We start from the raw sequence: 14,757 nt of genomic DNA on the forward strand, positions 1-14,757 counted from the left end.
TCAACTCATGTCAAAACATCAGTTAAAATGCCGTATGCTGAGTCAAACACTTAAAGTAGAGGAAACAGAAGGTAATGAAGGGAAAGGAAAACACTGATTATAATCTCTGTTATAACCGTTAACTATAAGTGTCTCCTCTATAGGCCCCAGACAGCTGCCTTTACTGTCACATCTGCACACACATGCCCATTCTATCACATCCATAAACTACAGTATGCATACACATATGCACACACATACACACGCACACACGGGCGGTAAGGACTCTGAGGAGAGGAGAATGCAGGGTATTTCTGTCACATGACCCGCGAATGAAGCTGCGTCTGTCTGACCCCATAACTCTGGAGCGCCTGTCGTCACAGTGGCCAGCCTGTGAGTGTAACTCCATATCAGCTGGCACTGCCAGACCAACCACTGACTATAAATGTAGGTCAGAGATGGAGAGTGAGAGCAGCAGGCGGAGAGGCAGGATGCTTTTTCACTGCTGGAAACACAGCTCCCGTTCATCTGTAATAGGATGTCACTGTTTCACGGCTTTTGTGTGTTTTCTATTACATCACAGCAGATGATTGAATGATTGACTAGTTGATCAGCAGAAAATTAATTGGCAGCAGTTGATCAAATCAAAATAGATCAATCATTTAGGTCATTTCTTAAGCAAAAATGCCATTCCAATTTTAGCCACTCAAATATGAGAATATTAACTGTTTTTTGTTTTGTTTTGTCCGATTTTTAAAATTCATATCTTTTTTGACGGTTGAATCACACAAATAATTTGAACAAGTCGTCGTACTCGAGAAATTGTAATAGACATTTTGTGCTATGGCTGGGCAATATTTCGATATCATATAAATACTGAGATGGTGTGAGTAGATATCATCTTAGATTTTGGATATCGTAATACTTTAAGTGTTCTCTTTCCTGGTTTTTAGAGGCTGCATTACAGTAACATGTTTTAATTTCTTGAATTTAGCAGACTGTTCTAGCTGTTTTATTATTTACCTTTACCAACATAGTCGTTACATCCAAATAACTGGTGATTATCAAAAATCATGTGTAGATATTTTGTGAAAGCAATATCAATGTAGAGGTATTTGGTCAAAAATATTGTTATATTCAATTTTCACCACAGTGCACAGCCTTATTTTTCATCTTTTTTATGACACTTTTAATTTCTATTGATCAAGAAAATAATCTGCAGATTAATTGATTATTAAAATAACAGTTGCATGAAAGGAAAAAAAAAATGAGAGTACTAAAACATTGACAGAACATTTGTAGCCAGCAACTTTTTAGATTTTAAATTTTGATTAATTGTTTTAGTCATTTATTTATTCATTTATTTCTAATCCCAAACGCTAACTTGTTCGCTATTGTCTCAAATTGCAGATTTTCTGATTTATATATAATGTATTTGCATTTTTGCAAATACATTTACAACAAAAAACAAAAAAGATTTACAACAAAACAAGTTACATTTCAGTGGTTTTGAATTAAAAATGTTACAAAAGTTTCTAGAAACATCTTAAAAACTAACAGATATGTCTCAAAAAGAGAAAAATGGAGCAAGTTAACATTTTGAGAAAGAGAGGTGGCATAATGCAGCGTGAACAACTGCTGTTCTTTCACACTTTGTCTCCCTTCTTTATTTTTTCTTCACAGAGACACACGCTAGAAGCCATTACATTAGCACAGAGGTCACAGAGTTAGATTGTAACTATTAAAGAGAGTGCTAACCTTTACTGTCCTAGCAAGATGAGAGGAAAAAGGAACAGCGGGTGAGACAGAGGACAGGTTGGGTAGAAAGTGGAGGATGACATAAAGGAGGAGAAACAGGTCTTGTCTCATCTGTTGAAATATCTGCTGCTGTTAGATGAAAAAAGTGTTGCTACAGAAGAAGAATATTTCCAAAGGCGACTGTGTCCCAACACTGTTCTCTTGAATTGAGAGTGGGGTGAAATAGTTCTGTGTTCTATGTCATGTATTGACTCTCTGCCAGGACTGTTGAGTCTACAAACCTATGCCCTATCAGCAGGGATTTATAGACAAACAGGAACAGAAAAAACACAACTGAGGCTCAGAAGGAGAAAAGGTTAAGACAGGAAGACTGAACAGAAAATAAGCTCATGTGACAAAAAGAACTGACATTAAAGAAAAGATAAAAAGATGGAGACAAAGACAGACGGGTGCTCTCGGCCCTCAGCTTCATGCTGGGTGACATCATCAACCTTGTTTCCTGTTTGCTCTGTGCGTGTCATGTGTGGTATGTTTTTAGTTGATCAGGTGTGCAGGGTGTTGACAGGTGTGTATCTGTGTGTGTGTGCATGTGTACAGTGCAAACACAGACTTATACAAATACTGGCCTCCAACCTACCTGCTGGCATGCAGTGACACACTTTGACCCAGCAGGTGTTGACACAGTGAGCACACATCCAGAGGCTTTGTATTAAGAAGGCAGGAGGAGGCAAGACACAAAGATGAAGGACTGTTAGCCACACTGTAGCTCAGTCAGCTAACAAGATGTTTAATCACATGCAATCTGTCTGTCTTTGTCGTTAAATGAGCCACAGCAGCCAGAGCTACACAGAAACCAGGCTTGAGACAACAAAGACATCAGCAAATGTCGCTGTCGACACTGAGTCTCATAATTAAACATGCTTTAGGCGTAAAGAGAGAATGTCAAATAGTGTTTGTTAAACAGAACAAACAGTACAAGAACGTAAATGTTTACATTTTTCACACATTCCAGTGCAATGAGAACATGTTTTACCTCATGTTCATGAGTATCTCCTTTTAAAATAATGTTAAGAGAGCTTTAAGCATGTAGCCTAATAGATGATAGAGGAAGAAATAAAGGAAAGGAGCTGCAAGAAGTTAACAGCAAAGAGTCCAGCCCTTACGTCTGGACCACACTACTTGTGTGAATTTCAACAAAATAGACAGTGAAAATGGTCGTTTAATAACCATACTGACACAGACATGAAAAAGACAGATTTCAAACACTTCCTGTTTTTGTTTCAAAATAAAATCCTACTGACAGCATTTCTGTGGACAGAATCCTTTCATCTGTTAACACAAGACTTTTATTGTGACGTATATGCACGACTTTGTTGTTGACAATGTCGTGGCTTGCAGGGCTCCATAAATGAGTGGAGTACCGGCTTTTTAATTGTGGAAATATTGTTATAGCAGCACCATAGCAGCTTTACCAGCATCACTGGGTCAACACTGTCTGTGTGAACATAGCACTGTCACAATACTGGGATTTCTAACTTTAATACAATACCTTGGAAAGTAATGATATTCAATACCATTTTCAATACGTTGGGGCAAAATTGACATTGAGAGCATACGATTTGTTGTGTTATAGCAAGATTATAACACAACAACAACAACAACAACTTTTCTGTTTGGAATTTCAGACAGTGTGTGGGGTTTGCCAGATAACCCATGTCACATTATATTAAATCACATTGCATTGAGTAGCATCTCCCTGACACACCCTTAATTGGCATTTAAATAATTGTCATCAGTCATTTTGCCATCTCACTATAGCTGCCAAACCCTATTTATCCAATAAGTGACTAAAAACCCATTTGAAGCTACTTGATCTGATTTAAGATGTTGAAATTATTTCCAAACTAAGTGTGACCCAGATGTGTGTTTAGCACATCAGTATATATGCTCATGCTGTTGCCCAGGCGCTGTCAGCACGGTCCTTCACATGAGCTCCATACGACAGTCTGCTCAAGTGCCGTCGTCGTCTGACAGCTGCCGTCACTGCACATCAGACACAGCTGGCTGTGAGAGCAACATCCCCGAAGACACACACCAACACACACAAACATCCTGTTAAAAAACAAAAAAACACAACACGAACAATCTACAGAAGCAGCTGGGTGTCACAGAGCGTTCTTAAATTCAGTGATGTGTCCCGCGACTGAACTCAGTCTTACTGGATGCATTACACACGGGAGTGTACTGTGGAATTTGTGTTTGATGTGTTGTGTAATGCGGCGGGACTTTCTGATAGGCCATCTTTGGACTCCCATGGTAGCATAAACAAAAATAAACTTCTAAGTTTCCCTTGATGGGCAGCTTAGTTGGTTTGATGACGTGAGGGGACACCAAGCTGTTTAGGAAAGAAAAAAGAATTTAGTTCCAGGTTTGGTCCATACTGTACTGTACACACTGAGTTTATGGTTTGGATGCACCTAGAATCACATGTTAGTCTTTGTTCTACTGAGAGAGGACCAATAATTACAGGAGAAGCAATGCTGTCTCAGTCAGCAGCAGCTTTTGTGTCCAGATAAATTATAGATAATTAGTAGATTCATCGGGGGGTTGGTTCCATGTCAAATCACAGCGTGGGCTTTCAGTAAGCTGGTATTAAACATTGACAGAGAGGAATCCACTCATTCAGACCGTCTCGGAACCAAGCACAGGCTCTCTGACACACCGAGACACAATTAGACAATACCAGCACCTCATTTCCAGTCAGTGGTGGATACAGCTTTTCTTCCTGTCATCCAATTAACACTTGTTCCATCAGCTTCTGTGTAAAACAGCTGATGTCAGAGGGGTGAGAGAGTGACACAGATGAGGGAGGAGGAGGAAGATGGATAGGGAAAAGGAGTTATTGAGGACAAGTGGAGGGATGTTGTGACTTTTATAGCTGCAGTTTTAAGCCAAAGACAATTATAGCTCTAAGCTCAGCCACAACACAGAGGCTTTGTGTTCTGTATAAAGTGACCTTTTAGGACATCTTGTTTTTAAAGATGTGTAAGGATGGTTGTTGCATTTTTATTAATTAATTTAATTAATACATCATGACTTTGTTGACAAGTGAATCCCTCTCTGTCTACTCTTGTGGCTGTCTTGCCCTCTTGTGGTGAAATGCGGTAGTGCATTTTCTTGTCCTGAGGCCAGGACTGCAGCAAAACTTTTCCCAGTGCAGGTGCAGAGAGAAGCAGGAAAATCACTGTAATGCAGGTAGACATGTGTCCTTGGTTGCCTAGGCGGTGGATCTGCATTTTTGAAGCAACAATTTTGAAGCACTGTGGGTAGGATAGCTGTTTGACCTTTGTTGCGTGCCCACATCCCTCTCTTTCCACTGTCTGCTTTCCAATGAAGCAGCAAATAGTTTATTTATTTTCCTCTGCTGTTGCTGTGCAGCTATTTTATGGTACCTAATGGTCCTCTTCGACAAACTGGTGACCTGGAAAGTAGTTTAGAATAAAAGAAGAACTGGAGACCTATAAAGAGTCTCTTTTTTGTTATGTCTTACTCAGTTGTTCTCTACTTTTATACACTGTTTTAAGATATTCTCTATTTTCATAAACTAAAACTACTATGCAGGATTTTCATAAAACAATGGCTATAAAATGTATATACTCACACAGAAGCACTCCCTCTCAATCATTACTTACGACCCACTCTCACTGTGTGGCGGTGCATTTCTCTGCAGAGACTCTGGCCTCTGCCTGGATTTTCTTTCTGTGTTCCAGACTTTTGTTGGGCGTGTATTCTCACAGCGCTCAGGGGAGGTGGGGTCTCAATAAGAAGGTAGCGGCAGTGTGCCAGACCATAAGCAGCAAGCATCCAAGAGAAAAAACGCAAATACAGTGAGGTGAAACGCGACATGATAGTGAATCTGGAGTTGGCAAACACTAAACTACACTCTCTCACCTTTTAACCAGGGTCCCCACTGCCACTGAAAACCGATAATAGTCATGAAATTTCACCATCATATATTTCAGGCCTGGAAAAGTCAGGGGAAATAGTAAAATCATTGAAAGTTGTGGAAAAGTCATGGAATGTTGTGAGTGATGAAATTGTTAACTGTTAACCTTCGGTGGATAACCTTCCATGTAATGTAACTTACAGTAAATTTATTTTCTGAAGCTGTCGATGTAACTGAGCTCTAATTTGCATTGTGTGTGATAACTTTTTGTTTACTGTCACGTATGTATCCATGTATGTCAGCTAGAGCCATCGAGTTTGAATCTGATGTGTTTGGAAAAACGCTGGACAAGTAGGGCAAGAAAGAAAAGCTTTTGTCGTGGATCCTTGAAAAGTCATGGAAAAGTTTTGAAATTTTGTCCATTAAAATAAATAGGAACCCTGTTTGACTTTGTTGACTGACGTGCGCCACGCAGTGATAATTAATGCATTACACAGTCTGTGTAACAGGGTGGATTATTCATACTCAGAGAGCAGGCGAGGAACATGAAAGCAAAGTCTCATGAACAAAATAATACTACGGATAGTCATATATCTTGATCTAATTCTTACATAAGATGGAGAAACTATCATATCATGCCGGCAGCATAAACTGTTTTTCAGTAGCTCACAATAAATATAGTAAAGTAATGTGAAACAATCTACATTTAGTTTGAGTATTCTGTAATACTTTTCTCACAGCTCAGCTGATCCGTTATTCCTTTCCTGCTCAGCCTGAAGCAGTCACTGTCTGTCCGTCTGTCCGTCTCACTCAGTGTCCCACTTTCAAACAAAACAAGCACTGATGCTGATCAGGCTGCTGAGTCACCGTGTCAGCAGCGGTTGCCACCGGTGACAACCTACCCCCACTCGACTCATTGTGGAGGCAATGTCATGGCAACAGAGACAAGAGGCCGCAGCTGGTGCCCTGTCTCCGTTGGCCCTGGCAACCGCTGTCACCAGCCCTGTCAGCTGCAGGGCAATCAGCTTGGCAGATGTCCACAGTGTTGAGTCAACAGAGAGATGATTGGAGTGTGGGATTAACTTTTTCTCTTTCTGCTTCTCTCCCCGTCCTTTCTCCGTCCTTTCCTCTCCTCATTCCTCCCTCCTTCATTTCCTTTGCTACTTTTTTTCTTAGGTGAGGAAGCACATCACAGACCTGTACGAGGACCTGAGGGATGGACACAACCTGATTTCCTTGCTGGAGGTCCTCTCTGGAGTCACCCTGGTATGGATTTCATCTCCCTGCACAGACACATGATTTTGTTCCTCATTTATTATCATCACACTGTAATATTCTCCATCACACACTCCTCCCATGCTCCATCACACACCCCGTCATCCTCACTCCAGTGCATCACAGTCCTGAGAATGTTACAGACACTCTACAAAAGTAACGCTGGAGTCCGAGAGGCACTCAAAACTTTTTCAGCTTGAAAGTTCTCTCTGACTCCAGGCTGACACACCACTGATGCTCAAAGCTGAGCGTAATGCAGTGGTTTGAACTGCAGTGGCCTGACTTTGCTCAGCACGATGATGTAAGAGCCTTAGCCCTAATACTTGCAGACAAACAGGCCACCATGTGACGCAGACTGCTTCAGCAGCAGACAGGTAGACTAACACAAACAGACTGCTGACTCTGGTGTGCTCAGGTACACACAATCACAGAAAGGACACACAGCTCCCTCTTGGCCCTGTCACCTTCATAAGCAATCTGTGTGAGAGAATTAAACTTGCCCAGTGTTTAATTTTTTTTTTTATTTGTAGTTACGGTACTTTTATCCCTATTTCCAATTGGTCCCACCCTCTTCCATCCTCTCCTCTTTATCCACCAAATCTCACACTACATCTCCTCTTCCTCTCTTTCTATTTCCCCTCCCCTTCTGTTACCATAGCAACAGAAGAGCGGCCCTCCATTGAAAAGGGCATACGCCTCGCGGGCCCCCCCTCTCATCTTGCTCGGAGGGGAGGATGAGGAGGAGGAAGGAGCTCAGGGAGTATGTTCGAATCCAAACCCTCTCTCCCCCCCATTTTCCACCACTCACTCTGTCACTTCTGACCTCTGACCCCTTCAGCTTCACCCCTCTGCCTCCAACAGGTGGAGCTGTGAGGCTGCATGAGAGTGCTGTGCCACTGATATCTGACCAGCATACCGGGCTGCACATGACACCATACAATGCTGTGTCACTGTATGACACTACATGTAGGCCGTCATTTCTGTTGGGTGACAGCATAACAACATATGTGTTGATGGTTTATGGGTTTAAAGTATGTGTTCCTTTGCAAGCAGGCAGACAGACAGATAGACAGAGAGATATTAAGGTTCATCAGCCATCAAAAACGAGGCATTGTAACTGCTGATTTGTTTTCACCCAACAATGCTTTACAACTATTTTGCATGAATCACACGCAATAAAATATATCTTATTTATCATCATACACTCAGTGACCACTTTATTAGGTACACCTGAAAAATGTAGTGTAATCCAATGTAATAATCCAAAGTAATAATCCAATCCCAGCAGCTCAGCCATAAATTCTACCTCCACCCATCCATTTTCATCCACTTATCCAGGACCGGGGTCAGCAGGCTAAGCACGGTATTCCAAACGTCCCTCTCCCCAGAATCATTTTCCAGTTTCTCCTGGGGAGTCCCAAGGTTTTCTAAGGCCAGATAAGATGTATAATCCCTCCAGCATGTTCTGGGTCGCCTCCAAAGACTCCTACTAGTTCAGCGTACCCGGAAAACCTGTTATGGGAGGCACCCAGCAGAGATTCTGATCAGATGAGCAAACCACCTTAACTGGCCCCTTTCGACATTTTATACCCCTACCGCTGTGTTGGAAACCGCTTCCCCTCTGCCGCCTTCCCCTCATTAAAATGACTGAAGGTGGCGAGTTACTGCGCAGCGGTGTTAAAGCTCGAGGCAGTAACTCACTCCCAACCCAGAAGGAGCAATCCACTGTTTTTCTGGCAGAGAACCACGGCATCAGGTTCGCAGGGATTGACTCTCATCCCAGCTGCTTCACACTTGGCTGCAAACTGCCCCAGTGCATGCTGGAGGTCAGGGTGTGATGAAGCCAGCAGAACCACATCATCCTCAAAGAGCAGGGACGCAAGTCTGAGTTCCCCAAACCAGACAGTCGGACAATATTTATGTAACTGTATGTTTATTATTGTGGCTGCAGTTTGCACTAGTGTTGAACTGGACTGCGGCATATTTGTTTGTAATGTTTTGCTCACCCCATTTGCAACCATGAGGATAAAACACATCTCAATATAATGCAGTCCAGTACACAAACCATAACTTCAATAATAAACAGTCCACACAACAATGTCAACAAAAGCTGAACATGATAATCATCCTAAATGTAGAGTTTGTGGCAGATCTGTTGTGTTGGATTGGATTGCACTAAATTGTAAAGTGGCCAGAGAGTGTGTATTTGTAGCCTTGGATTTGATATTTTTGAGATGATGATGAGTATTTAATGTCTAAAACTAGTGTTGTTTTTCTTAATTGTGAGTGAATAGTAGAAGATAGTAAAAGTTCAGGACTGAACATTCAAATGTGAGGTATTAGCGAAATAGTAACGTGAATAGTCACACTTACAAAACAATTGCAATTAAAAAGTGTTTCCTCTGATTGGATGGAAAATGTTTGAGCATATTGACTTGGTTTAGCTTGCTGAAATGGGTTAACACTGAGAACACAGGTTACACATACTGTGTGTCAGTTCACTGTAGACAAATTAAAGCCTTAGAACACACATACTGTATACCTTCTTCTCCTCTCCTCTCCTCTCCTCTCCTCTCCTCTCCTCTCCTCCTTGCTATTGCTGAAGAGATTACTAATCCTGAGTGAACCTTCTTTTTACCAGCACAGTGTGAACCCACATCTGCATTCTGCACTCATGTACCTTTTGCAGCAAGTGTTTTATGTTTGTGTGTGTGTGTGTGTTTACTTTCTTCTTTCTTTCTCTTCAACTATATCTTTGGTCTCTCCAACCTGATTGTCTGTTTGTGAAAACCTGGTGTTGAACAAGGAAAAGAAGAAACATGGTTTGATTTGAAGTTTGTATTTTTCATTTGAAGCCAGCATGGTTTGGGTGTAGTTTGCTCCTGAGTTCTGGCATGTCTTCAACAGCGCCTGTTGAAGACAGCGCCCCCCAGAGGACCATTCCATGTCAATACAACTGCGCTGACTTGTGACTTCACTGCACTTTGGATTGAATTCAGCTTCATTTGCACTCACTGCTGCCTCCTGCGTTTGTGTCACTAAAAATATACTGAGTTCAAATTAATTTGTTGACTTTACTCATTATTTCGTTTCCTTTTCTTTTCCTTTCCAGCCCAGAGAAAAGGGGCGAATGAGATTTCATCGACTACAGAATGTCCAAATAGCGTTGGACTTCCTCAAACAGAGACAGGTATGAACACAAACATGAAGACATAACATATATCACATGGGTGATCAGATCTGTTGCTGTGAATTTGGACAAATATGGTGAACGTTTTTTTGTTTTTGTCATTATTTACCTCTTCATGGTGTCCTAGGGATTATGAACAGCTAAGACAATGTCTTAATATGTGCATTAGTCCAGTATGGAGAGAGTGTACATGCTGTAGTCCGTATTGCCGTGTAAGGATTTCCAGGTATTAGTAATTGCACACCACAGCTACTCTCATTTACTGGTGCCTGGGTGGGATAGTTTGTGCATAAGCTATTTGTAAGCTCCTCCAGACATGGTGTGAATAAATGACTTTTATGTAGTTTAAAGTTCCTGGTTCTAATTTATAGTCCCCTGCAGCAAATGCACCAACTTTGCAAAAAGGAGTGATTAGAAATTCTTTTCATCCTGGGACTGGGCTGTTTCAGTCTTTTGGTGCAATGGAGAGAAAGAGAGAGAGAAAACGTTTAACTTCTGGATCTATAACTGTACCAAACAGTTTTTCTAGCTTCATCATGCAGCAGCTACAGACTTAACTGCCTCCCTCTCATTCTGCATCTTTCATTGTTCCCCCTCTTGCTACCATGAATTAATCTCTTTCTAATTTACGCTGCATCTCTTTGTTTACTCTCAAACTGTAGCTCTTTCTCTCATTTACAACACCTCTTCCTCCATTTCTTTATTGTCCCCATCTTTCTTTAACTGCATCTCTCGCCTCTCTTGTGTCACTCCCTGGAGACAGCAGTGGTGGAAGACTGACCTTTTCCTTCCTCTGAATCCTCTCTGAGTTTCACTTCTGGTCTAATTATACAGCCCGTGTGGCGCGGCTTAGCCGGAGCCATTAGATTTAACAAGGTCTCTTTCAGATAATGGGCATGATAGTTAGAACAGAGATCATTTCTCATCCTTAACAAGCAGAAATGAAGACGAGTAATGTGTTTCTCTTTCATTGGTCAGTCCGGTGCAGTATTTGCTTGTGTCTTAGCAGATCTTCTCATCTTGGGCATTTTGTCAGGAAATAAAACAAATAATCTTCTGTCTTTCCGTTTTCAGGTCAAACTTGTGAACATCAGGAACGATGACATCACCGATGGGAACCCCAAGCTGACGTTAGGTCTCATCTGGACCATCATCCTTCACTTCCAGGTCTGTGCCATTCACATGCTCTGCTGTACCTTCTGGCTCTGTGTTTCCTGTATTGGACTCAATTACTGGTTATTTCAGTCCAACCAGCATGAACATGACTTCTTGAATTCTTCATTTGAAAAGCTTAATGCGCAGCTAAAGGCTCTTATATCCAGATCTTAATGAAATAATACCTGCAAATTGATTATGTAATAACTGAGTTACAGCCCACATCATTACTGCTATGATTCAATCTGGATTTTAACGAAAGCAAATTGCGCCAAATGTGGGCTTTATTTCTGGGTTGTTACTTGGCGTCTCTGTCCAGCTGTTGGGGTTTGATTTATTATCACTGCCAGGATGAGCTTAGCTGTGTGTGTGTGTGTGTGTGTGTGTGTGTGTGTGTGTGTGTATATGTGTGTGTGTGTGTGCTGGCAAACCAGTGTTAAGTTATGCAACAGAGGAGGCTGCTTTTTGCACCACTGAGTGGAAAAAAGAGTGTGTGTTCATATTTATGTTCCACTGTGGAATCTCTGAGCAAGGTGCGTTCAGAGACTAAAATGTTTCCTGCCAGTGTGATGGTTTACTTCACTGCCTCGGTCTCTGCAGTTAGAATGTACAGACTCTTTTTGAGAACAGAGAACGCTGCAGTGCAGTCTAATAAAGAAACAGCATGGTGATTATTCGACATATTAGTGTTAGTTTTTCATGCAGGTTAGTTTTTGTGAGTGTTTTCAAGAGTGTACAATGTGACTCTGTGCTCTGAGGCATTTGGGCATATCTGTGATTTGATCGTGTTGTTGTCCTGGCTCTGAGCAGGGCCCTGCAGGAAGCCGTCCTCTAAAACATCACACGAGGACAATGTTTGGCTTCAGTTTGGTAGCTGGACAGCTCAGGCTTGAAGGGAGCACAGGGGACAACATTTTCAGTCTGTAGGCTTTCATATAAACCCTGAGCCTGGATTTACACTCTGATCCTGTGCACCAGGCGTACAGTGTTTTTACTGAAATTGTCACATTTAAAATATTTGTCGCCTGTGGGCTCGTTGTACCGCAATCAGTGTGCAGACTAAACCCCTGTAATCCAAGGTAGTATCACAGTAAAGACTTACTGTGAGAGGAGTGCACCATGACTCTGATGCTCTAACAACACCTATACTGTACTGTGCCATCCACATTGATCAGGGATTCAACTGTCAGCTGTATACAGGCTGTGGGTTTAAAGGGACAGTTCATCCCATCATCAATGTGGATTTATTTTTTAGGTGTGGAGTGTTGGAGATGAAATGTCTGCCTTTTCTCAAGTTAGCGTTCCACATAAAAACAAATGTCTAAATCCTGCATTGTTCTCTTCAGGGCAGTGTGTTTAGTCTAGACAGTCAATCATTTGAACTGTTGTGTGCTCTTTCTGATTTCTGATGTGGAATAATTTCCTCCAAATGTTCCTGCATGGCTGTAGCCTGCAGTCAGGGGTGTACTCTGCTGAAATCATTACAGCGGGACTCCCATTACCACCGGGTCCCAGTCATGCATGATGGCTGTGTTGCAGACAAAAACAGAATAATGCAAAGACTTTTGAGGTCGAACAAAACATTCTCAGCATCTCAGTTTTATTTCTTAATTGTTGTTGCTGACACATTTTTGTCCTATTGATTTAAGAGAGATTTATGAACCAGGTGTAGTTGCTACGGCTGACCAGTAGACAGTGCTGCAATGTGACCCTTAGCAAGGTGACACTGCCAGCTGGTTGCCATGGAAACTAGTGCATGACACCCAGGCAACGGTTTTGGTGGGGCATGACTCAGCAGAGTGTCGTGTTACAGAGAGAGAGAGGGATGGAGGGATGCAGGAGGAGTAAAGCTCTAACCTAAAGATGACAGACAGGATGCAGGCTGAAACAGGCTGCAGGAGTTCAGGAGGAAAGAAATGAACAGGGGATGAAAAAATAAATAAACGGAAAGATGAAATTGGTCCCACAGAACAGCAAATAGTTTCAGAGTTCCCAGAGTTCACTGGGTTCATTACATGACGACAGTCTTTAGATTAGAGCTGCAGTGAGAAACTCCAGTCACACAGAACTCTGTGTCCCTGCAGTTTGTTGTGGCTAGATGATTGTTACTGCAAACACATGGTGGTGGATCACGAGCATGTGACAAATACATTCTGTGTATTTAATGCCCTCCCTTCTGGGTCCAATTTCCTCTTGTCCACTGTGTAATTACACTGCAGAAATACTAGATAAATGGGATAATCTCATGTGAGGACTGGAACTTCATCTGGACTCCAGTTTTTCTCCAGTAGAGACAAGGAAACATTCACCTCAAGCTCACACTGATGATCCCCTACTTGACAGTCACAAAAAAGACACTTTCCGTTACTTATATTGAAATCTTATTGCTCAAACTCTGTGAAGACACATGGTTTCAGTGCAGTACTTGGGCAATACTGTCACAAAATGCTGTGCCAGCTCACAGTAATTTTAAAGTTAAACCTGCAGCCACTGCTGAGTCAACATGACACAAATATTCACCATTACACAAGATATGTGACCCAAACTAGAAGAGAAATGATGATGAATTCATCCCTGGAAACAAGCCTCCAGGTGTTTGTCACCATGTCCTATAGAGTGACTCGTCACATCATAGATAGGACATCTCTCAGTGAGCTATCGTTATTGTTAGTCATTATTTCACCGGCAAATCAGGTTACAGATGAGCTGTTATTTCTGTCTTACCTCACTGTGTCAGCTGCCTCAGACAACCTGCCTCCTCAGCAATCCTGCCTAACCACATCCTGCCAGGCAGCTTTAACTCAGACATTTTTAGTAACATCTTCTCCAAGTATCTGCTGCAACTATGTGTCCATCATCAGCTCAGCATTTAAAGCAAATAAAATGAGAACATCAGTATTTTCTGCAAGACAGCGACAAAGCTTTCACTGGCATATTTTCTAAGGTTCACAGTTCACAGTATGGATTGATATCACTCATATTTTTACATTTTCATCATCACTGGGAATCAAAACTTTATACTTGGTAGAGTAAATGTCAGAACAGCCATTAGGCAGCTTTAAACAACTGGCTATAATAGAAATTCATTCCTCTTTAATTTTCTAATATTTGTCCCACAAATTCCTCATATACACTTGGCTGTAGTTGCTCAATCAAACCACTAGATGACACCAGTTAGCCCAGTATTACAGATGACTTCGCTTGCTGTTAGTCCACAGCCAAACCTTGGACCCTCCTCATGTTGCATTGTGTCTGCTCATGATTGGCTAAGCTAGCTGTACGTCACTGCTTATTTATAGGAACTTAATTTCTGAGCTGTTGAAGAAATCCATCAGTGTTTCTCTGACTTGCTTTGAGCCAGAATCAGCAGGTGGGGTCACTTTATTAGTGTTCATCGCTGGTAGTAATTTAGACCCATATTGCATCAGTCGATCGCCATCTGTAAAACTGACTC

At 41.8% G+C, this 14,757-nt stretch overlaps 1 protein-coding gene across 16 annotated transcripts in view; it reads left to right on the plus strand.

Moving 5' to 3' along the window:
• The window catches only part of macf1a (microtubule actin crosslinking factor 1a), a 274,106-nt gene that overhangs the window by 122,254 nt on the left and 137,095 nt on the right, over positions 1–14,757 (plus strand). For 8 of the 16 annotated variants that reach the window (XM_078175467.1, XM_033637768.2, XM_033637770.2 and 5 more), the window contains 4 exons: positions 6,860–6,949; positions 7,617–7,718; positions 10,071–10,148; positions 11,223–11,315. In XM_078175467.1, the coding sequence (XP_078031593.1) occupies positions 6,860–6,949; positions 7,617–7,718; positions 10,071–10,148; positions 11,223–11,315 (363 nt within the window). The remainder of the gene's footprint in view (positions 1–6,859; positions 6,950–7,616; positions 7,719–10,070; positions 10,149–11,222; positions 11,316–14,757) is intronic. The other 8 variants (XM_078175469.1, XM_033637771.2, XM_033637765.2 and 5 more) reach the window with 1 other exon arrangement.

Source organism: Epinephelus lanceolatus, chromosome 16, assembly GCF_041903045.1.
Source record: "Epinephelus lanceolatus isolate andai-2023 chromosome 16, ASM4190304v1, whole genome shotgun sequence".
NCBI classification, from domain to species: Eukaryota; Metazoa; Chordata; class Actinopteri; order Perciformes; family Serranidae; genus Epinephelus; species Epinephelus lanceolatus.